The 21,512-nt window shown below is 38.9% G+C and overlaps 1 protein-coding gene and 3 non-coding genes across 7 annotated transcripts; all 4 read left to right on the top strand.

Moving 5' to 3' along the window:
* The first annotated feature begins 1,718 nt into the window (after positions 1-1,718).
* Positions 1,719-21,440, top strand: KANSL2 (KAT8 regulatory NSL complex subunit 2). 4 transcript variants are annotated; one of them, XM_053894926.1, is made up of 10 exons: positions 1,719-1,829; positions 2,381-2,639; positions 3,429-3,607; positions 4,162-4,276; positions 9,731-9,898; positions 10,124-10,286; positions 11,142-11,238; positions 14,796-15,049; positions 19,882-20,032; positions 20,673-21,440. In XM_053894926.1, exons 2-10 carry the CDS (start codon positions 2,389-2,391, stop codon positions 20,726-20,728), a joined length of 1,434 nt encoding a protein of 477 aa, XP_053750901.1. In that variant the 5' UTR covers positions 1,719-1,829; positions 2,381-2,388; the 3' UTR covers positions 20,729-21,440. The 4 variants fall into 4 exon arrangements, with proteins under 4 accessions (XP_053750901.1, XP_053750900.1, XP_053750903.1 ...); XM_053894925.1 differs by having other exon boundaries at positions 19,882-20,001; XM_053894928.1 differs by having other exon boundaries at positions 14,796-14,947; positions 19,882-20,001.
* Positions 11,330-11,466, top strand: LOC128775191 (small nucleolar RNA SNORA2/SNORA34 family). The gene has a single exon (XR_008419834.1). It is a non-coding gene; the product is annotated as a small nucleolar RNA SNORA2/SNORA34 family (small nucleolar RNA).
* Positions 18,784-18,916, top strand: LOC128775192 (small nucleolar RNA SNORA2/SNORA34 family). The gene has a single exon (XR_008419835.1). It is a non-coding gene; the product is annotated as a small nucleolar RNA SNORA2/SNORA34 family (small nucleolar RNA).
* LOC128775193 (small nucleolar RNA SNORA2/SNORA34 family) lies at positions 20,336-20,470 on the top strand. Its single transcript, XR_008419836.1, has one exon. It is a non-coding gene; the product is annotated as a small nucleolar RNA SNORA2/SNORA34 family (small nucleolar RNA).
* Positions 21,441-21,512: the final 72 nt, after the last annotated feature.

Below are 21,512 nucleotides of genomic sequence, written 5' to 3' on the forward strand. Positions count from 1 at the left end.
TTAATGCCTAGCAGAGTGTTCAGTGGATTACAAACAGCCATCTACTTTGTTAAACAGCACAAAAAGTTTGCTAACATCTTGACCCTTCAATAATATCTGCCCTCTTACTCACTTAGAAGGAAGTGGCTCTACATAGCAACTTTTTTGCCTTTCTTGGATTTAGCAGGAGGGTTTTATTTCAACTAAGACCTATGGTAGACCTAGTTAAAGTCTGCTGTATCCCTATCTAGTTCCTAAAGCCTCTTTTCATTGTTCAGTATAGTAGAGTTTTAATATCCCTTTATGATATTACCACATTTGGTTACAGATTTTTTTTTTTTTTTAGGTTTTATTTTTAAGTAATCTCTCTACCCAACGTGGGGCTTGAATTTACAATGCCAAGTTCAAGAGTTGCATGCTCTACTGACTGAGTCAGTCAGGTGTCCTTGGTTGTAGATTCTGATTCCCATATTTTCTGTAATGTGGTTTCCTCCAGTTAGTTTGGAGTTATAGAGTGTTTATAACAAATATCTTCTTTGTACCCCTTTTGAAGGTCGGAGTGTTTGCTTATGTGTATAAATCACAGTTGCTATTAATATTATGTTTGTATTGCATCCACAATCTCAAACTGCTCAAGCATGTTTACTTCAAAAGAGCATGGTTATCTTTCCTGTTCTCTCTGTATGTCTAGTGCATGGCACTTAGGCACTCAGTAAATATTTCTTGAATGAATTTCAGTAATGGGCCTTCTAGGGATGCCCTAATCTGGAATTGGCATCTCCTCTACCTACTCCACCTCCCATTTTTGTTTTAATCCCTTGTGACTAAGCTGACTGCTGTTGTTGGAGCATTGTAGATTCTCTATACTCACCTGCACTGTGAATCATACCTGCTCATTGGTACTGGAGAAACGTTTTAAATGAAACTGACACTAGATAAAGAAGCTTTGGGAATGTTGGGATGCAAAAAAGATCCAGAAGGGTTAGAGGGAAAGATTGTTGGTTCATTTCTACAAGAGGTGTGGTGATGAAAAAAGATGTTTTTAACTAAAAATTGCTAACGTATGATAAAATTGGGATTGTGTCTACCATTTCTATATACCTCCATTATATAGCATGAAATTGTAGAGAATTTTCAATAACCAAGGCCTAAACCAGAACTCATATTTCCTTATTCTCAGTCCAATGCTCTGTACTATAAAGGGATAAAGAATGAGGGTTGGGTTCAAATTCTCCTTCTGCCATTTACTAGACTTAGGCCCATTCTATTCCTTGGTTATCTTATCTGTAAAATGGAAATAATAGCCTCTGCCTCTTAGGGTTGCTCTGAAAAATCAAGTGTTTAATTTCCCAGACTCCGTACTCAAACCAACTGCTCACAAAAGAAAACTACAGCTTTTTCCTGTATAAAGAGTCAACTGTACCGTGATCCTTTGGCCTCTATATGACTGATTTTTTTTACCCGCTGTGTAGGGAGGGTGAGTTAACAGCACCCTAGAACCACACAGCGGCCAAAAGTAGTCCCAAAAGTATACCGAAAGGAAGCCACGCTGTGACGTAGAAAAAAACAGCACCGCCGCGCCAAAGACTCCGGCAGCAAGATCACCCTCAACCTCACCCTCCCCGGGGCGGAGCTGTTGACTGACGGACAGGTCTTCTTAGCCACCCCAGCCGCGCTTTTTCTCAGCGCCCCGCCCCCCCAGACATGATAGGTAGCTGGCCTCGGCCAATGGTGACACACCGCCGTGGGCACAGTAGCCAATCAGGAATTGGGAGCCTGGAAAGGAGCGGGGGCCGAGTTAGAAGCGGCTGGCGCGGGCAGAGGCCTAGCGGCGCGGCGCGGCGGCACAGGTAACATGGCCGCGGTGCTTGATCTCTCTTCTGCGGTTAGGCTGCTGCTTCGCTCCTCCTGCCCTCTCCGAGTTGTTACTTTGTCTCAAACAGCCTGGATGTCGCTCTCCTGCTCTGGGCTCCCAGAAGCCAGATTCTCTGGTGCCCAGAGCCGGAGGACAAAATGGCGCTTGCACAGGCGGCCGAGGACGGGCAGGGCCCAGCCGTGAGCTCTGAGGCGGGCTGGGACAAAGGCGGCGTGCAAAGAGGCGGAGGCGGAGGCCGGGCGCGGCGCTGCGGCGTTGCCGCCACCGCGTGGGGCGGGCGCTCCTTCCTCGTGCGCCGGCCATGCGAGTCTGAGATACGAAGTGCTTGTGTTCAGGGTGGGGGCGGGCATGGCGCAGAGGTTGAAGTGAGACAAATTGTCTAATGGCCTGGGGAGACCTGTGCGGAGGGGAGTTACAGAGCGTGACTTCTGCTTGTCCTTTGGAAACTATCTGCAGTCTGCCCGGATGTCGTAGAGCAGGAATTTTCGGGAAGGGTAAGGGCTTTTTGTGTGTGTGACCCTGCAGGTTTTGGTATGAACAGGATTCGGATCCACGTCTTGCCGACCAATCGGGGGAGGATAACCCCAGTGCCCAGGTCTCAGGAGCCTCTGTCTTGTTCATTCACTCATCGCCCATGCTCGCAACCTCGTCTGGAGGGGCAGGAGTTTTGTATTAAGCATATCCTTGAAGACAAGAATGCACCCTTCAAGCAGTGTAGTTATATATCGACGAAGAATGGAAAAAGATGTCCCAGTGCTGCTCCAAAGCCTGAGAAGAAAGATGGGTATATATGTGTAGATAATAATCTATGTCGTTTGTACTTTTAAAGCGAGAGGGGAGATGTGGTATATTGTGGGCTTGGGAATATCTGGGATTTTTGTAAAATTGGGGTTATGGATATATCCTTGGGGAGAAAAAATAAAAACGTTGAAAACTGGAGAGACCACTTCCGTTTGGTCCACTCAATCTGTTTAGACCTTTTCTCTTGTCTATAAAATAAAGGGATATTCTAGATTATTCTTAACTCTGGAGTCCATGGCCCTGTGGGTCATCCCTGATCCTTGTTAAGTAATATGCAAAACTGCGTGTATGTCTATTCTGGTTCCCCAGAAAAGCTTTATAGGTTTCATCACAGAAGCAAAAGTATTCACATAACTTGGCTAGTGAATTCTGCATGTATATTTTGGTTTTAAAATTGTGTCCCACATCTTCTTACCTTCAGTGGATTGATACTGAATTAAAGTGTAGAGTTGCCTTCCAGAACCAATTTTGAAAGATGAAAGAGGATCTCTTTGATTTGTTCTAAGATGATGTCAGCGTTTTTATAGTTGGAATGTTTTGTTTGATGAATGAAGCACCAGATTATGATACCTGCATTTCCCCTTAGTAATACCAAATGAGTTGACCTTGGGCTAGTTAAATTACTCTGCTTCACTGGCCTTTTTAATTTATAAATGAAGGTAATAGTAATTTTAATTTCCTAAAAATGATCTAAAGATTAGTGACAGTGAAAATGGTAGAACTCTTTCAAGAAGGGACCTGAGTATAAAATGTTAATATTTTGTCTTCTTAGGGTGTCTTTCTGTGCTGAACATGCCCGTAGGAATGCCCTGGCACTTCATGCTCAAATGAAGAAGACTAATCCAGGGCCTATGGGTGAAACACTCTTGTGCCAGCTGAGCTCCTATGCTAAGACAGAGCTGGGGTCTCAGACTCCAGAAAGTAGCCGCAGCGAAGCCAGCCGAATTCTGGGTAAGGATCTTCTCTCCTTAGAATGAAAAAGGAAAAAGTAAGTTAAAGAACTTATTTTGGTTTATTTAGCACAGTATCTTGAACATATAGGACACGTGATAATACGGTAATAATATAATTCATTGACAATTTGATGAGAATTCCAGCATTGCTATGTTCACCAGTTCTTTTCAGTTTGAAGTAGCCTGTGCTTGGGTTTACTTTCTTGACTTTATGACTGTTTCCTTCATAGCTGTTTTTATGCTTGTCTTTGTTAGGCAAGGTAATTTCAGGAAGCAAGAGAAATTTTGAGTTGACCTTTCTGTCTTTTTGAGGGCATGGTTACCTCCTTTATGTTATAAGTACGCTTACCTGGGTTGTATTTTTTAAGCTGACTTTATTTGCCAGTGCCTTTCTGCTAAAAAATTTTTTTGGGGGGGAGGTGGCGGGGGGGGGAGTTGTTTGTTTTGTTTTAAATTTTAAGGTTTGGGTTGATGTGTTAAGTAATCTAGTTTTGTGTGGTGGAGTTACAGAGGTGGGAAGTCTTAATGGCTGCTCTCCCTTCCTTGCCTCAGATGAAGACAGCTGGAGTGATGGGGAGCAGGAACCCATTACTGTGGATCAGACATGGAGAGGTGACCCTGACAGTGAAGCTGATAGCATAGACAGTGATCAAGAAGATCCCCTAAAGTAAGTTGTAACTCCACATAAGGCTTTTAAATATTTTTTGCAGTCAGTGTGTGGACTACAGTAATGCTGTTAATTAACTATAGTAAACTATTAATAGGTTAATAACCTAGCCGTGTTGAAGATAACTTAGTTATTTGTGAGCAGTAATAGCTTAATAGCTTCTGTATGTTAAAGTGTCCTGGTTCATCACTATCTTGCTGCAAGGCAAAATTTGATTCTTGTTTGGAAGTCTTGGAATTTGGGGAAGTTTTTAGGTATCAAATTCTACACATGAGAAAGTATAGGGGAAAAAATAGGAAATTTCTTGGACATAGGAGTGGAAGGTTGGTTGAGAAATGGCTTAGATCAGTTAGAGAAGAGGAAACTGATGTAAGTGGATTCCTGGCTTAAATCTCAGGAACAATAATGTGATTGTATTTGAATACATTTTTTTCAGAGTTGCATTTTATGAGTGTTTTTTTTTTTTCCCCCTGGTGGAAAAATAAAAAGATGTTCAAGAGTGCCCTTTGGTTTCATGGCTAAGAGAAACTGAGGTAGAAACCAGAAGTGAGTAATATGTGTATGTAATTATATCTTAACTAAGGTTCTACTCTTCATTTAACCCATGGGTCACCTTGGAGTTACAGAAACAAAAACATTGCCACTCAAAAGTCTCATGGTTTGTGTTTACTTGAGTTTTTTCTTTTTTTGTTTTCTTCATTCTTTTTGATTACTGTCTAATACTTCCCACTGACCATTTGCATAGAAGTATTATAAATAGTGGGAGGGGTAATGAATTTTTAGTCTGTTCATAAAAAGTCATTTAGGTTTACATTTTCTGAGTATAATAATTGCGTCTATTTTTCTTGAGTAATGTCAGTGTAGTCAGCTCTTCAGGAAGTACTTATTGGAAAGTTCCATCTAAGTAGTTTGCAAAGGAATGTTCGTTATCTAGTCATTATCTAGCAGAATTCTCTCATAGTAACTTCGGTTTATTTGGTTTATTTACTTGGTAACTTAATATCAAACATTCTTTCCCCCCCATTGTGCTTCTGGAAATGCCAGACTTGCTGCTTTGAAGAGGTATATGCTCTGTAGGGTCACAAAGTGACTGTCCTTTGGTATGGTAAATAGCTTTGAAGGTCCAGAAACTTGATTTTGTCAGTAGTAATCTAGAGTGGATCAGTCTCTTGGGGACACATTTATGCTAGTGTAGCTTAAAAATACCAGTTAATGAGAAGTATAAATGTTAAAAGGACTAGGTATGTGGTGTCAATTTCTCCTAAAAGGAACATTCCAAGGGGGAAAGTAAAGCCCCAAGTATGGTCAACTATTAGGCAACTAAATATAAGGCTTTCCTTAATTCCCCCATGAGATTATCCAAAAAATTTTGACCTCCTAAGATATTTGCATTTTTAGGGATGTAAATACAGTTGTGAAATGTCTTAGAGTATTAAATTTGTTAATGTGGTTGCATATTACTGTCTTGTTAAATTTAATAAAAGAGTATTTAATGAAATTCTTTGAATTTCATCTCTGGTGCCAGTGTCTTATTGTCACTAGGACCACTTTTTGAATCGTTAGCAATTTACAGCATATATCTTCTTCATTTGCTTGTTCCAGGAGGGTGCTTTTTGTATTGTTTATGATGTCATTAGAGATTTTATCCTAACTAGGATTAATATTGGCATAGTTTCTTTTCCCCCTTATAGGTATGTGTATGTGATTTTCCTCAAAGTAACCATTTACTTAATTGCTTTGTAAAAAGTAATCTGAGGGGCACCTGGGTGGCTCAGGTCATGATCTCACTGTTGGTGAGTTCGAGTCCTGCATCAGGCCCTGTGCTGACAGCTCAGAGCCTGGAACCTACTTCGGATTCTGTGTCTCCCTCTTTCTGTGCTTTCCATGCTCGTACTGTCTCTCTCTGCCTCTCAAAAAATAAATAAATGCTAAAAAATAAAAAATAAAAAAAAGGAATCTGAAAAGTCCATTTATAACAACATCCAGCACTGGTGAAGTTTTAACCTATGAGTAACTGTTAGGGGCGCCAGGGTGGCTCAGTCGGTTAAACATCTGACTCGATTTCAGCTGAGGTCCTGATCTCAACAATGGTAAGATTGGGTGTGGAGCCTGCTTAAGATTCTTTCTCTCTGCCCCTCTCCCCCTCTCTGTCTCTAAAATAAACAACAACAACAGAAATAGCCAGCCAAGAAATTTTTATTATATGACTTCTACAGGCATTCAGAGTTAGTTTTGGTAAAGGTCATTTCAAGTTATTGAGTCTTCATTGTTATTAAAATAAATTTGGAGGAATGCCCTTAGATAAGAGACACTAATATACAAGGAATGTAAGATGATTCCCTCTTTGTGGAAGATGCAGTCAGAGGGGCGCCTGGGTGGCTCAGTCGGTTGAGCGTCTGACTTCAGCTCAGGTCACGATCTTGCAGTCCGTGAGTTCGAGCCCCGCGTCAGGCTCTGGGCTGATGGCCCAGAGCCTGGAGCCTGCTTCCGATTCTGTGTCTCCCTCTCTCTCTGCCCCTCCCCCATTCATGCTCTGTCTCTCTCTGTCTCAAAAATAAATGTTAAAAAAAAAAAAATTAAAAAAAAAAAGAAGATGCAGTCAGATAATAAATCTCTGACTTAAATTTATGAGTATCAGAGTAAGGGAAGTTGGTGCATGCTTTTATTAAAAAAATTTTTTTTTTTAATGTTTGTTTATTTTGAGAGAGAATATTCCAAGCAGGCTCTGGCTGTCAGCATGGTTTTGTTTTTTTTTGTTTTTTTGTTTTTTTGTTTTTTTGTTTTTTAACTTTTTTAAATGTTTTATTTATTTTTGAGACAGACACAGAGTACGAGTGGGGGAGGGGCAAAGAGAGAGGGAGACACAGAATCCGCAGCAGGCTCCAGGCTCTGAGCTGTCAGCAGAGAGCCTGATATGGGGCTCAAACTCATGAATGGTGAGATCATGACCTGAGCCGAAGTCAGACGCTGAACCGACTGAGCCACCCAGGCCCCCCTGTTGGCATAGATTCTGATGTAGGGCTTGATCTCAACAGCTGTGAGATCATGACCTGAGCCAAGATCAAGAGTCAGATGCTTAGCTGACTGAGCCACCCGTGTGTCCTGGTTTTAATAACATGATTTTAATAATTAGCCATGAATGTCTGGAACAGCCATATTTATTTGTTTGTTTATTTAGAGAGATTGTGAGCAGGGGAGGGGCTGAGAGAGAGGGAGAGAGAATCTCCAACAGGCTCTGCTCTGTCAGCATAGAGCCTGACATGGGGCTCAACGGTGAGCATGTGACCAGAGCCAAAATCAAGAGTAGGGCACTTAACTGACTGAGCCACACAGGTGCCCCTAAAATTAGAGTATGTAATTTGCATGCATTGTGTTTTAAGTGAAGGAAATAATTTTTTACTCAGAATGAAAATAGCAAGTCAAGGTACATACCTAGTTTGCTCTTCCTGTTTAATGATCACACAAGGCAAATGGAACCAAAAGTCTTTTAAATTTGCAACTAGTCTTTTCATTTGAGTTACTTAAATCAGTCTGGAAAGTCTCCATTTAAACCGCCGTTTAACTCATTGGCTTTGTGACCTCATAATCAGCACAATAACTTTAAAAAATTCTGTTTATAATTGGTGGCAAAGCTTAGTAAAATTGGTGTGGATCTAGATCTTTGGCAATTAAAGGTTAACCTAGGGTACTGTATTTTGAGAAATTTGTCAAGGAAATGAGCTGGAGGACAGTGAATAGCGTTTGTGGACCAGTGTTTTAAGGGCCCACGTAAACCCCAATATAGGAATGTGTTTTAAATTACCGGGCATCCGTGTGGCTCAGTCGGTTGAATGTCCAACTCTTGATCTCAGCTTAGGTCTTGATCTCAGGTCATGAGTTTGGGCCTCAAGTTGGGCTCTGGGCTGGGCGTGGAGCCTACTTAAAATTAAAAAAAAAAAAAAAGAATGTATTTTAAATTAGAAATTGAAATTATTTGTTACCTTTTGTACTTAATTTAAAATATATTAAGATATAAATGCTACTAAATTGAATACTTTTAAGCTGTCCTGACTGGTAAGTGACTAAATTATGAAATGGGGTAAGAATGTAGATTAATAAAAATTTTTGAGCGTTCCATATCTTCACTTTTTCTTAAACATAATGTAACATAACTGGGGAAAATAATGAAACATCTCCCCTTCCTCATATTGTGAGATTATACATTAGCATCCATACTTGGAGATTTTCTTTGTTGTTTTGTTTTTGTTTTTTAAATTTTTTTTTAACGTTTTTTTATTTTTGGGACACAGAGAGAGAGAGAGAGAGCATGAACGGGGGAGGGGCAGAGAAGGAGGGAGACATAGAAGTAGGCTCCAGGCTCTGAGCCATCAGCCCAGAGCCTGACGCGGGGCTCGAACTCACGGACCGCGAGATCGTGACCTGAGCTGAAGTCAGACGCCTAACCGACTGAGCCACCCAGGCGCCCCTGTTGTTTTGTTTTTTAATAACAACTTGCATGTTGCATGACAATGTTCATAGTTAATAAGGTGATTGTCTCAGTGGTGAGTTCTTTTTTATTTTCTAATTTTTATTTAAATTCTAGTTAGTTAACAAACAGTGTAATATTGGCTTCAGGAATAGAATTCAGTGATTCATCATTTACATACAACACCCAATGCTTGGGGCGCCTAGATGGCTCAGTTGGTTAAGTGACTAACTTCTGCTCAGGTCATGATTTTACAGTTCGTGAGTTCAGTCCCTGCATCGGGCTCTGTGCTGATGGTGTGGAGCCTGCTTGGGATTTTTTTCTCTCTGGCTCTCCCCTTTCTGTGCGCATGTGCTTTCTCTTTTTCTCTCTCAAAAATAAATAAGTAAACTTAAAAAAAAAAAGACTCCATAACACCCAGTGCTTATCACAAGTGCACGCCTTAATACATATCACCCTTCCAGCCCATCCCTCACCCACCTCCCCTCCAGCAACCTCAGTTCTCTGTAGTTAAAGAGTCTTTTATGGTTTCTTTCCCTCTTTTTTGTCTGTCTGTCTGTCTATCTATCTATCTATCTATCTATCTATCTATCTATCTATCCAGCCAGCTATCTATCTATCTATCTATCTATCCAGCCGTCCAGCCATCCCGCCATCCTGCCATCCCATATGTTCATCTGTTTTGTTTCTTAAATCCCACATAAGTGAAATCATATGGTATTTGTCTTTCTTTGACCGACTTATTTTGTGTAGCATCATAATACACTCTAGCTCCATCCACGTTGCAAGTGGCATGATTTCATTCTTTTTGATGGCTGAGTAAATATTCCATTTATATATATGCCACATCATTACCTTCATCTGTTGATGGGCAGTTGGGTGACTTCTTGTTAAGTAACAAGGTTAAGTCTCACCTCTAACCTTGTGTCCTTTTAAGCTTGGGGTTTATTGTGTTTTCTTATGCTTTGCTGAATTCTGTTTCATTGTAGACATGCTGGTGTTTATACAGCAGAAGAAGTTGCCCTGATTATGCGTGAGAAACTAATTCGGTTGCAGTCTTTGTACATCGATCAGTTTAAACGACTTCAGCATCTGCTCAAAGAGAAGAAGCGACGTTATTTACATAATCGCAAAGTGGAACATGAAGCTCTAGGCAAGTTTTATGCTAAGTTCCAATAAGCTGTTGTATTGTGGGTTCAACATGTGCATTTGGTAGTACTTAGATGTATTTCTGTCTTGGTACCTGGAGTGAAAAATTTGCTTTTGAAGATGGCTGTCTTACGGCTAAAGATTTCCCAGTTTATTTCTTCTTAATTTGGGGAAGCCATCCTTCATTGGTTACTTGGCACATAGCGTCTTGACTGTTGTGACTCACCAGGTAGTAGTCTCCTGACTGGCCCAGAGGGACTTTTGGCCAAAGAACGAGAGAACTTAAAGCGTCTAAAATGTCTTCGGCGGTATCGTCAGCGCTATGGAGTGGAAGCCTTATTACATAGGCAGCTGAAGGAACGCAGAATGCTGGCCACAGATGGTGCTGCCCAACAGGTAATTTGTGTTTATACCTCTAAGGGGCATATATTTGCGTTGTTTACAAAGTCACAAATAGTCAAAATATTGTATAGTCTTGGCTCTGAAATCTGACTTAATTTTTAATTGGATGTGGGGTAAATTGAAAAGAGCACAGTTAAGTGATCATTCTTAATTTGTTTTTTAAGCCCTTGGTCTCTGCCTTAATGATAATTCCATTTTTATCTGTTTTATTTGTTGAGGCTCCACATAAAACTACAATTAAAAAAATTTTTTTTTAATATTTATTTGTGTGAGGGAGAGAGAGAGAGAGAGAGAGAGTGAGTGTATGCAGGGGAAGGGCAGAGAGAGGGAGACACAGAATCTGAAGCAGGCTCCAGGATCTGAGATGTCAGCACAGCTCAATGTGGGGCTCAGACTCATGGACTGCAAGAGCATGACCTGAGCCGAAATCAGACACTTAATTGACTGAGCCACCCAGGCGCCTATAAAATTACAGTTTTAAAAAGTGGTTTGCTAGGGTGCCTGGCTGGCTCAGTCTTTGGAGCATGCCACTCTTGATCTTGAGGTTATGAGTTCAAGCCGTAAAAAGGGGGGAAGGGTTTCTAAAAGACAAAATAGTTTGAAAACCATTAGGCTGATCACATTCTTATAATCTGGAGAAGTATTTTGGATTAGGGTTGACTCATTATTTGAACATGAGGTTTTAACTTTTTTTTTCTTTCATATAGTCTTGTGAGTAAATTTGTCAAATATTGAGGGTTTTTTTTTTCTTTAGCCTTTAAGGGTGTACCTTACATGTTATAAGTTAGTATTGTCATAGATAACTGGTTGTATTTTCTTTTGAACGTTTATTTATTTTCTCCGTTTTAGGCTCATACGACTCGTTCCAGTCAGAGGTGCTTGGCCTTTGTGGATGATGTTCGATGTTCCAATCAGTCTCTTCCAATGACCAGACACTGCCTTACCCGTATCTTTTTTATTCCTTTCAGTTTGCTAGCTAGGCTAAAGGCTGGTGGGAATATCTCATAGTTTGCTTAATTGAAGGTCTTTGTTTTCCTTTGGCCCTGAATCAAGGCCAGCAGTTTGTCGAAGCTGTTGGTTTCAAGCAGGAGCCTAAAGAAATGTCTTTCTATGGTCTGTTGGCCATTTCAGAACTTTGGAAATGTAATGGTCAGTTCATTAGAAAGAAACATCTGAGTCATTAGAGATAGGTGTGGGCTAATATTTATTTGTTGTTGATTAATACTGGGATTCCAAACTATAGAGATCCCTGATAGAACTTGTTCATTGGAATTATAATACTGTTAAGTCCAGTTATCAAAAAAAAAAATTTACTGTGGGTTTTCCACCAAAAAAACAATAGGTTCTGAACTGTGACCTTCCTTTGAGAATTAATCTTTTGTATGGCCAATTTGTGTATTTTAGACTTTATTCAAATTGGAAGCTTATCTGTTTCCAAAAATGGAATGCTCCCACCCCTACCCTCCCAATTAGTTTGCCTTTGAACCATCATAGCATTTCTTGATTCGGCTACGAGGTCACGTTTACTATCAGGTTACAAGACTTTTTGACTTGTTTATTCGATTGTGAAAGTGCATCTTTATTATGGATATCGAGTAAGTTGCTTTCACAGTAAAGCACTTGTTAAATACTATTATCTAAAGGCATAAATCTTGATGGATTTCATTTGCCTGGAAGGAGATATAAAGTATATGGAAAATAAAATATCTTTTTAATAGAAAAAGGAGAACCTTTTCTTGGTCTTTGAAAAGAAGACTTTTTTCTATTCTATTTATTGAATGTTTTACTAGTTTATTAATTATTGCAATAAATGTCTGATGAAGGATTACTGTCCTTAATACACAAAATACTTGTGCAAGGTAATTAAAAACTATAGATAAATGCTCAAAACATAATTGGGCAAAGGTGGACAGATTTAAAAGTAGAAATGGCTAATAGTGGAAAAGTGTTTTCACTGTACATAAGTGAAATAGGAAATGAAAATTTTAATCTATGAATTTGATGTTTGTATATATATGATTATTCAGTGAATTTCAGGTTGAGGTTATGGTGAAATGGATCCTTCTAAATACTGTCAGTGGGAAGATCAAGTGGCACAAACTTTTTAGAAAGCAGCTTGACAGTATTCATATTCTTTGATATGATAATGTCACCTCTGGGAATTTATTTTAAGGAGATAATCAAATGCAAAGACCAATATTTTTACATAAAACTTTTTCAACTAGAGACAGGCTTGAAATTCTCAGAGATGGGGAACAAAGAAGAAAATTATTATATAATATGGAATAGGTCAGGGGTTAAACATTTTATTTAATAAAATTAATGAGTGACATAGAAAAATGTTTGATAGTGACAAAAATAGGGTATGGAATTCCATATAATCAAATCCTGGGAGGGGAAGTAAAAATTGACTATTTTTGGATGGTGGGGTTGTGAATGCCCTTTATTCCTCTGCCTTGTACTTGCAGGTTTTCTTCAGTGAGCTTGAATTTATAAGTCAAAAAAACTCAATTTACAGATATTAAGGAGTATTTTAGACTTACAGTATTATTCTCAAATAGCTTATTAGAATATTAATATTTTAAAAAGCAGAGTTGAAAATGAAATGTATTTGAAAAGAGAAGGGAAGTATGATTTTTTTTGTTTTATGCTTTTTTCCTTTCCGCTCCATAGTTGCTTAAGTCACTTACCCTTCCTTAAGTCCTTCTCCCAGAGAAAGATGCGACTGCCATTGGGGACCTGTTAACTCTTTACTCTGGTCTAATGGAGACAGCACTGGACTGAAAGTGAAGGACCCAGACTCTAGTTGTAGGTCAACCATTCCCTTCTCTTTGTCTCTCTTGTCCCCATCTGAAAGGAAAGGGGGTGGAGGAGGATGGGGGGGAGGGTTTTTCCAAGATATATATATTGTATTAAATAAGAGACTTATGAAAGTTCTTTGAATTCCATGAAAAAAGTTCTGATTAAAACATTTAATTTAATGGATTGATCTTAAGTATTAATAATTTAATAAGATTGGGCTTTTTAAGCACATTGGAGACTGTTTAGATTTTCTTAAGCAATGCAAATCTGATTGTTCCTATTAGATTCATGTGCTTGTTCATTTGATTGTTCGTTTTCATTCAATAAATACTGTTTACTTTGTACTATTTACTGTTCTTTTAGAGGAGTGGTTCTCAACTGGGTGCCATTTTATCCTCATTTGGCAATGTGTGGAGACAATTTTGCCTGTTCTAATTCAGGAGTGACAGTGAGATGCTACTGACATCTAGTGGGTAGAGGCCAGAGTGTTGCTAAGCACCTGGCAGTGCACTGGGCAGCCAGTAACGTCAATAGTGCCAGGGTTGTGAAACCCTGCCTTAGATTTCCAAGAAGTGATTGTGAGAAATGGCTTATTCAAGAAGTTTTACTTGGTTTAAAAATAAATTGTATGTTAGATTTTTTTTAATTTTTAGGAATTATCACAAAATGTGGGAGAAAAGTTTACTCATAATTCTATAATCCTGGGTACACGTAGTTTATAGGAAATGGAGCTTTCTGGTTTAAAAATAAACCCACATTTGAAATAACAGTTGTCTGTTAATCTAGGGAAAAAACATGTAGTTAAGATTTCAAGAAGTGGTATCATTTGAGTAAAAAACTATTTCATAGAGTAACTGGAACTAAATTTTGTTGTTTTACCTAACCATGATTTTAATTTTGATTCATTTTACAGAGCTTCTTTGCCAACTTGGAAACTGGCCCTTTTCTGTTTTACTCTTAATAGAAGTAATTGTTAGTACTCCTGAAATGTTCCTGGAGTAGTTCCTTTCCATGGGAAATTCTATTTCCTTTCTTTCTGGGGGAGCATGCAACTCCTCTGCATTAGTACCCCCACCCCCTCAAAAGGGAAGGGGGCATGGAAATAAAATAAGTTTATTTTTATTGTCAAGATAAGATCCCTAGTTACTAGAGGTTCTATTTTCCCCAGTTCTCTGCTGCTTTAAGTATAAAACCTGTGAACAGTTTGGAAATAAAATTCAAAAAGTTTTTGTAATCTTTTGCCAGTCTGCTTAACAGAGCAGAAACATTTGTGTCTTGATTCTTGGAAGGAGGTGGTACCGCCTCTGCAAGCTATCCACCTGCTTTTGCCATAACATGTTTCTTCTGAATAGGTGTAGAGACCTAGAATTGTTATTGCTATTTGCTTAGCACTGTTTTCAAATGTTTTGCGTTTGACTCTCCTCAGTGAGAACAAGATTAATGTCTCTGGTTTAAATGACTGGGATCCTGAAGTGTAGATTGGGGACTAGATTTAAATTACTGTTTGAGCTAGAATTAGATGCTAGTGAATGACACTTATTTTGAGAAGAACTTTAAAAATTGCTAACTGGGTTTGGTTCTGTTTCAGATGTAACCAGTTGTCTCCGTAGTCCACACCTTGAATTTTACATGGCAGACAACTCTTTCCTATTTTGTGCCTCCGATAGATCCATTTTATTTCCCTTGACCGTTTTTCTACAGATATTTGTCAGGACACGAATCAGGTTCTCTTCAAATGCTGCCAGGGGTCTGAAGAGGTACCCTGCAACAAACCAGTTCCTGTAAGCCTCTCTGAGGATCCCTGCTGCCCACTGCATTTCCAGTTGCCTCCTCAGATGTATAAGCCCGAGCAGGTACTGTCTGTGCCACACGATCTGGAAGCCGGCCCCATGGATCTGTACTTGAGTGCTGCCGAGCTTCAGCCCACTGAGAGTTTACCTCTGGAGTTCAGTGATGTAAGTTAGAGAAGCTCTGCTCTGGTTGGCCCTTGAGGCAAGGCCTTATTTGTTAATGGTGAGACTAGGTTAGTCTTTTGTGGCCAGGAGAGTTGATAAAGTTTTTGAAATGATATATGTATGGTTGTATTTGTATGTTAGCATATTGATTTAGAGACCGTTAAATTGGCAAGTTTTGCTGCAAGAATGATAAGGAAAATAAACTGTAACCTATGGGAAGTTGGAAAGTTAAGATTATGGATGGATTTGGTGTAGCCAGGAAATTTGGTACCCACAAGGTGAGTGATTCACTAGAATCTTAGTAATACAAATGGATTCTGAGATCTACTCTTGACAGTTGTAAGCTTGTGTTTTTGTTCTGTCGTAGTAAAGGTTTCATTTTCAGGTTAACGTGCCCCCCAGAAAATGACTGTAAACTTAGCTCTGGCTACTGGCTTTATTTTTGATACGTTATCATAGATTCTATTGTGAATGGACTAGAACAGCAGTGATCTCTTTATTTATTTTTATAGCCTTCTAAGTATGTACACTACTTTTTGAAGCTTGTTCCTCAGTTGGTCCCAGCCCATAAACCCATCTCTGATTTCGTTTCCCTAATTAGCACTACCCTACTGTCTGACTTCAGGCATCAGTTGACACACCATCTCTAGCTTAGCACTTTGCTTAATATTTAGCCCTCTGGATAAAGGTCTTCATTATTTATTCTGAAGATAATTCTTCTGATTTTCATAATAAAAGGTGTATTATATATAACCATGTCACATTTAATGTGACAAATCTAAATGGAAGATTGAATATAGGTTTTAAGATTTTTGCAAAGGGTAGAAGCAAAGTTTGAGTGGCCTCAGGGGTATTGCTTGCTAAAAAAGGGGATATACCAGGACAGGGTAATATCTGAAAAAGATCCTGGGGCACCTGGGTGGCTGAGTCGGTTAAGCGTCTGACTTTGGCTTAGGTCATGATCTCTGACAGTGCATAGACTGCTTGGGCAGGATTCTCTGTCTCCCTCTCTTTCTGCCCCTCCCCAAAATAAAAAAACTTAAACAAAAAAGTTGCGTGCTTCTCCCAACTAAGCCAGCCAGGTGTGCTTGTTTTTTAAAATTTTATTTATTTTATTTTTTTATTTTTTTAATCTTTTTTTAACGTTTATTTATTTTTGAGACAGAGAGAGACAGAGCATGAACGGGGGAGGGTCAGAGAGAGGGAGACACAGAATACGAAACAGGCTCCAGGCTCTGAGCTGTCAGCACAGAGCCTGACGCGGGGCTCGGACTCACGGACCGCGAGATCATGACCTGAGCCAAAGTCGGCCGCTTAACCGACTGAGCCACCCAGGCGCCCCTAAAATTTTATTTTTTTAAAGTAATCTCTACACCAAATGTGGGACTCAAACCCACAACCCCGAGATATCTCTCTCTCTCTCTCTCAAAATAAATAAAAACTTAAAAAACAAAAGAATAAACTGATTCTAATTTTTTTCCATAACCCCCCTGTTTTGATTATGTATGGTTTACATGCTTATTAGACTTTGATTTTCATTACTTCATTTATAATAAAATTACAATTTTTATTATAATCTTAATTCTTATTAAAAATTTTTCACACATTTCATAGAATATGAAAACTAGAAAGGGACCTTATTATATACTTAAGTGCTTTCCAAATTTTTCCAAAGAGATTATGTTGAAGAGGGTAAATGAATACATAGTCCTAGATTGATAAGGACAGAGTTTGTCCACTTTCCTTCATTTTAAATGTGAAGAAAATGCAGAGGTGCCCTTTTCTTTTTTCTTTTTTCTTTTCTTTTCTTTTCTTCCTAACTTTTAGTAACATGAGCAGCTTTATAGGATCTAAAAATTAACCTAATAAGCACATCACCAGATTCCTTTCAGGTACTAATGTACATATGTAGAAAGTAGCAAATGTATTTTATATAGATGTATTAGGTTAGTAAATTCTATATCATCTGATTTTAATTTCTTAGAACCATTTCTGTTTGACCTTTTTGCTTTTCCCTTTTCACCTGTTTTTGTCATCTCAGTATTGCTTTTTGGAGAATTTTTCACAAAACATTAGAGATTATAAGATGTGATCATAGGTGAAGCTTGACATTTAAGGAATCTTAAAAAATATTTTAAAATATACTATCAAATCTGTTAATTCTTATTTGTTGTTTGGATTTTTTAAAAAGAACGTATGGGAGCGGCGCCTGGGTGGTGCAGTTGGTTAAAAATCTGACTCTTGATCTCTGCTCACGTCACGATCTCATGAGTTCGAGAGTTCGAGCCCAGCACTGGGCTCTGCACCGATGGTGCAGACCATGATTGGGATTCTGTCTCCTCTCTGCCCCTCCCTGACTTGTGAGTGTGCTCATGCACGTGCTTGCTCGCTCTCAAAATAAATAAACTTAAAAAGAATGTATGAGAAGTAACCCCTTATTTTTGGGAACCCAGTGAGTTTTTAAGATGGACCTTTGACATTAGAGATTTAAAAATGATAAACATTCCATTTTGTACTTGAACATCTATTATGTTCATATTAATGTACTTTTGATAAACCATATTGGTCATTAAAAGTTAGTTTTATTCTTAATCTTTGGAGGTAAAAATTCTCCAGAAAATGTTGAAACAAAATCCAGTTTTAGAAAAGAAATTTTGTCCTATAATTCTGGATATATTTATTAGCATAAAAAATTTGCTGGGAAAAAAATGATTTCTTAACTGTATGAATTTCACCAAGCATTCTTAGCTTGTAACCTATATTCTGCCTTATACACCATTTCTATAACTTGTTAATAATTTCTGGTAACTTTACCAGAAGTTAAGAACTTTACCTATGGGAAGACCTGGTATTAGGTATTAATCTAGGTTAAAATTCAGTCTTTCATCTGGGTGTTATATTTGCCTGTTTTCTGTGCTTTGATCCAAGGATGTTTGGCAAGTACCTAATACCTTAATTCTATTACTTTGAGGTTCCTCTCTTTTTGTGTGTGATTTTTGAGATCAGAACAAAATATATATTCTTTGTGTCCTGATGGATTTATATCTCTGAATATTGCTGTTGTGATAGGCATTTCTGCTGATCCCTTCTTCCTCTCTTGTTTTAGGTTCTTTCCCCCAATTTTAATTCTTGTAACAGACAACATAACTATGTGAGAAAAGCCTTTTCAGTATCTATTTTGTTTTGAAGACATTTCCTTACCATTGTCGTCCTGAGATTTGGAAACTTTGTGGTGTACCACCTAAACGGGTTCTTTTAAATTCCATGTTAATTATTTGTATAATGTGCATATTAAAAGAATTGGAGAAAATAGTTCACAGGCTTAACCATGTGCAAACACTGGTTTCTGTGAATAGTACAGAAGTTTCTTACACATCTGAAATAGATGTTAGCCGGCTGTACCCTTTTCCAAATTTCTGCTTTAATCAGCTTTAAGTCTAGTACATTCTTTAATTATATTCTTTACCTTAATTGTGAAGTGTGATTAGCACACCAAAGAAAGGGAAAGGGTTTCATATTCTTAGACTTAATTTAAAAGCATAGAACTAAGCTTCTTGTGAAGCTAGATTACTGGAAACTTTGAGCCTCTATTGGGGCTTTGTGGGGCTAAGTGGATTGGGTGTAGGGGAGTAGAAACCCTTGGGTAATATTCACTCTTGTGAAGGAGAGGTTAGCAGTAGACTCTTGGTGGCATGAAAGTCAGTTTGACACATTGTCTATGGCTTTGCAATGCTTAGGCCCTGAATCAAGACCAGTGGTTTGCTGTAGCTGTTGGTTTCAAACAGGAGCCAAGAGTAATGTGTTTCTGTGGTCTGTTAGCCATTCAGCACCCCAATGGGAATGGCTAGTTCAATTGGAAGAACATAGTTTATAGAATTGTTCATACTTTTTCTCCCTTCCCCTTCCCCTTTTCCTTTTCCTTTTCCTTTTCCTTTTCCTTTTCCTTTTCCTTTTCCTTTTCCTTTTCCTTTTTTGCTTTTTTCCTTTCTCTCTCAGCAACTGGAGTATGTGTAAAAATCAGGGATTTGCTGTTTGGGGATAGGGACTTAATCAGAGTAGAATTTTGTAGTTCACTATGGCTGTTAGGGCATTGTAATCAAGCAATCTTCTATTGTCCAATTTTTTTTTTTTTTTTTTTTTTTTTTTTTTTGTAGTAAGCTCTGTGTCCAGCATGGGCTACTCATGACACTGAGATCAAGAGTCGCATGTTACATCGACTGTGCCAGCCAGGCACCCCTCATATTGTCCAATCTGTTAAAGCAATATTTTAGTTTGTGATTATGCTGATTGTCTGTATTATATTCAACATCGGTGAATGTAGATCTTGATTACAGTTAGTCTTAGAGGGAATATGCTTTCTTTTTAATAGAGTTTCTTTGTAAAATATTTGTAACATGAAATTGACTGTTTCAACCATTTTTAAGTGTATAATTCAGTGGTGTTAAGTACGTTCACAGTATTGCACAACCATCACCATCTCCAGAACTTTCCCATCAGCCCAGAGACTCTGTGCCCATTGAACTAAAACTCCTGTTTCCTCTCTCCCTCCAGTTACTATTCTTTCTGTCTCTGAATTTTTCAATTTGAAAATATGGGTTTAAGTTACTGTAGTGGTCTGTGCTTTATACTCAGCAGCAAGGAAAAGTTTTTAGTGCTTTTTGGATCTTACCCCATTTGTTAGACATTTGGGGAAAATCTTTTTTTGATTAAAAGTAGGCAAGGAGGTGAGGGAACTATGGGAGAATTGCTTTGAGGTTTGTTGAAAAATATGCCAACTTAAGCTTATTGGTTCCCTTGGTGTTCCTGATAGGCTTTTCTCTTTCTTTTCCTAGGACTTGGATGTTGTGGGTGATGGTATGCAGTGCCCTCCTTCACCCTTGCTTTTTGACCCTTCACTAACCCTTGAAGATCATTCAGTCAAAGAAATTGCTGAAGGCTCAGTGGATATTCTGGCAAGTGAAGAACAACCCCATCCAGACACAGGTCTCCCTGCTGGCTATGGCTAGCATGTACTCCCAGTGAGTGGGGTTGTTATCACAAGAGGACTATAAGGTGCCCCAGATGGCAGTTCTCCAGATGGGCCCTTAGAGAGAACACCTGATGGACACTAGTCCCAGAATCTCAGCAGGAAACTGTTTATGTAGTTAACTAGAAGAGGTTAAGACAAGGAGTCTACATAAATGGTTCTTTTTAAAGGGAGGGTTCAGCACTGGAATTGTTTTTCTCATAGAGTATGGACAAGTAATGTGATATGGCTTCTTTCTTTGATTCTTGGGTGGGGTACCAGTGGCCCTGACTGAAGACTAGCAGTTGTATTATGCTGTTGGTTTCAAGCAGAGGCCCAAAGAACTATCTTCCTGTGATTTGCTGGCTGTTCTGGAGTCTCAGCAAAGAATGGCTGTTTCATTGGAAGAAACAACCCACAGTTCTCCTTCCCATTGGGAGAGCCTCAGGAATGCTATAGCTAATGACTGCTTACTCCCAAGGGTCAGAGATTGTTACGTATGGGGAGGAGCATCTGCTCAGAGTTGTTTTATGTCTGCTGTCTTGATCTTGATAATTCAGATTCATGTTTCAGACCCTAATGAATGGATTTGTAACCAAAGTGATTTTCTTTTAACAGGGCCAGATACAGATGGCTGGAGATGGGTGCAGATCACAGGGGTCTCGAAATTCTGAGAAAGTCTCTGCACCACTGCCTCAAAGTGGAGTGGCTACTGCAAATGGGAAGCCAGAACCTTCTTCTATCAGTTGATAGTTTGTTTTGGGAACCATTTGACTTTGGAGGATTTGAATTTTCCATTCTTTAAACAAATATTTATGACTCTCTCTCACTGAAGGACAACTCCGATTACGTTGTTTTTCCTCTGGGTTATTGACTGCTGTAGTCAAACCAAATTTGGGGGGAAGGGACCAGTAGTATCTACAGGTTGTGGATGCCTTCTCACTTTGTGCAAGGAAGAGAGATCGGTGATTCATGTCAGAGCTGCTGGGATTGAGAGAGTATTTGGGACCATGCCTGAGGGGAGAGACATCTTTGTAATGGGAATTCCCAAGTCTTGGAATAAATCCACATAGGTGTTTAGGCAGGAGATGTGTACCCTTCGGATATTGATGAAACCCAGTGTTTGATTTTCTCTATCTAATGGCTTGTGTTTTAGCCTTTCTTCACCTCTCACCTGATTGGATAATCTGAACCCCCCCTCATCCCTCCAGTGAACTCTGACCTATAACCTCTGAGAATAGCCCACAGGACTGGGCCCTCCTTAACCATCCATCTTGCTTCTAACCTATGTAAATTTCTGTAGTGGCTATCTTATGTAAGATACAATAAAAAATTATTGTATATAGTTTCTATTAAATGTTAAAATGTTATGAAAATGTAAAACAATCACTTGAATGCATGTTTTGTTTATATTTGTGAACATATATATATTTTGGAGTCCTTAGGGAGTTGTCTCTG

This window comes from Panthera pardus, unplaced genomic scaffold (assembly GCF_024362965.1).
Source record: "Panthera pardus isolate Hobbes unplaced genomic scaffold, ASM2436296v1 HiC_scaffold_6, whole genome shotgun sequence".
Taxonomy (NCBI): Eukaryota; Metazoa; Chordata; class Mammalia; order Carnivora; family Felidae; genus Panthera; species Panthera pardus.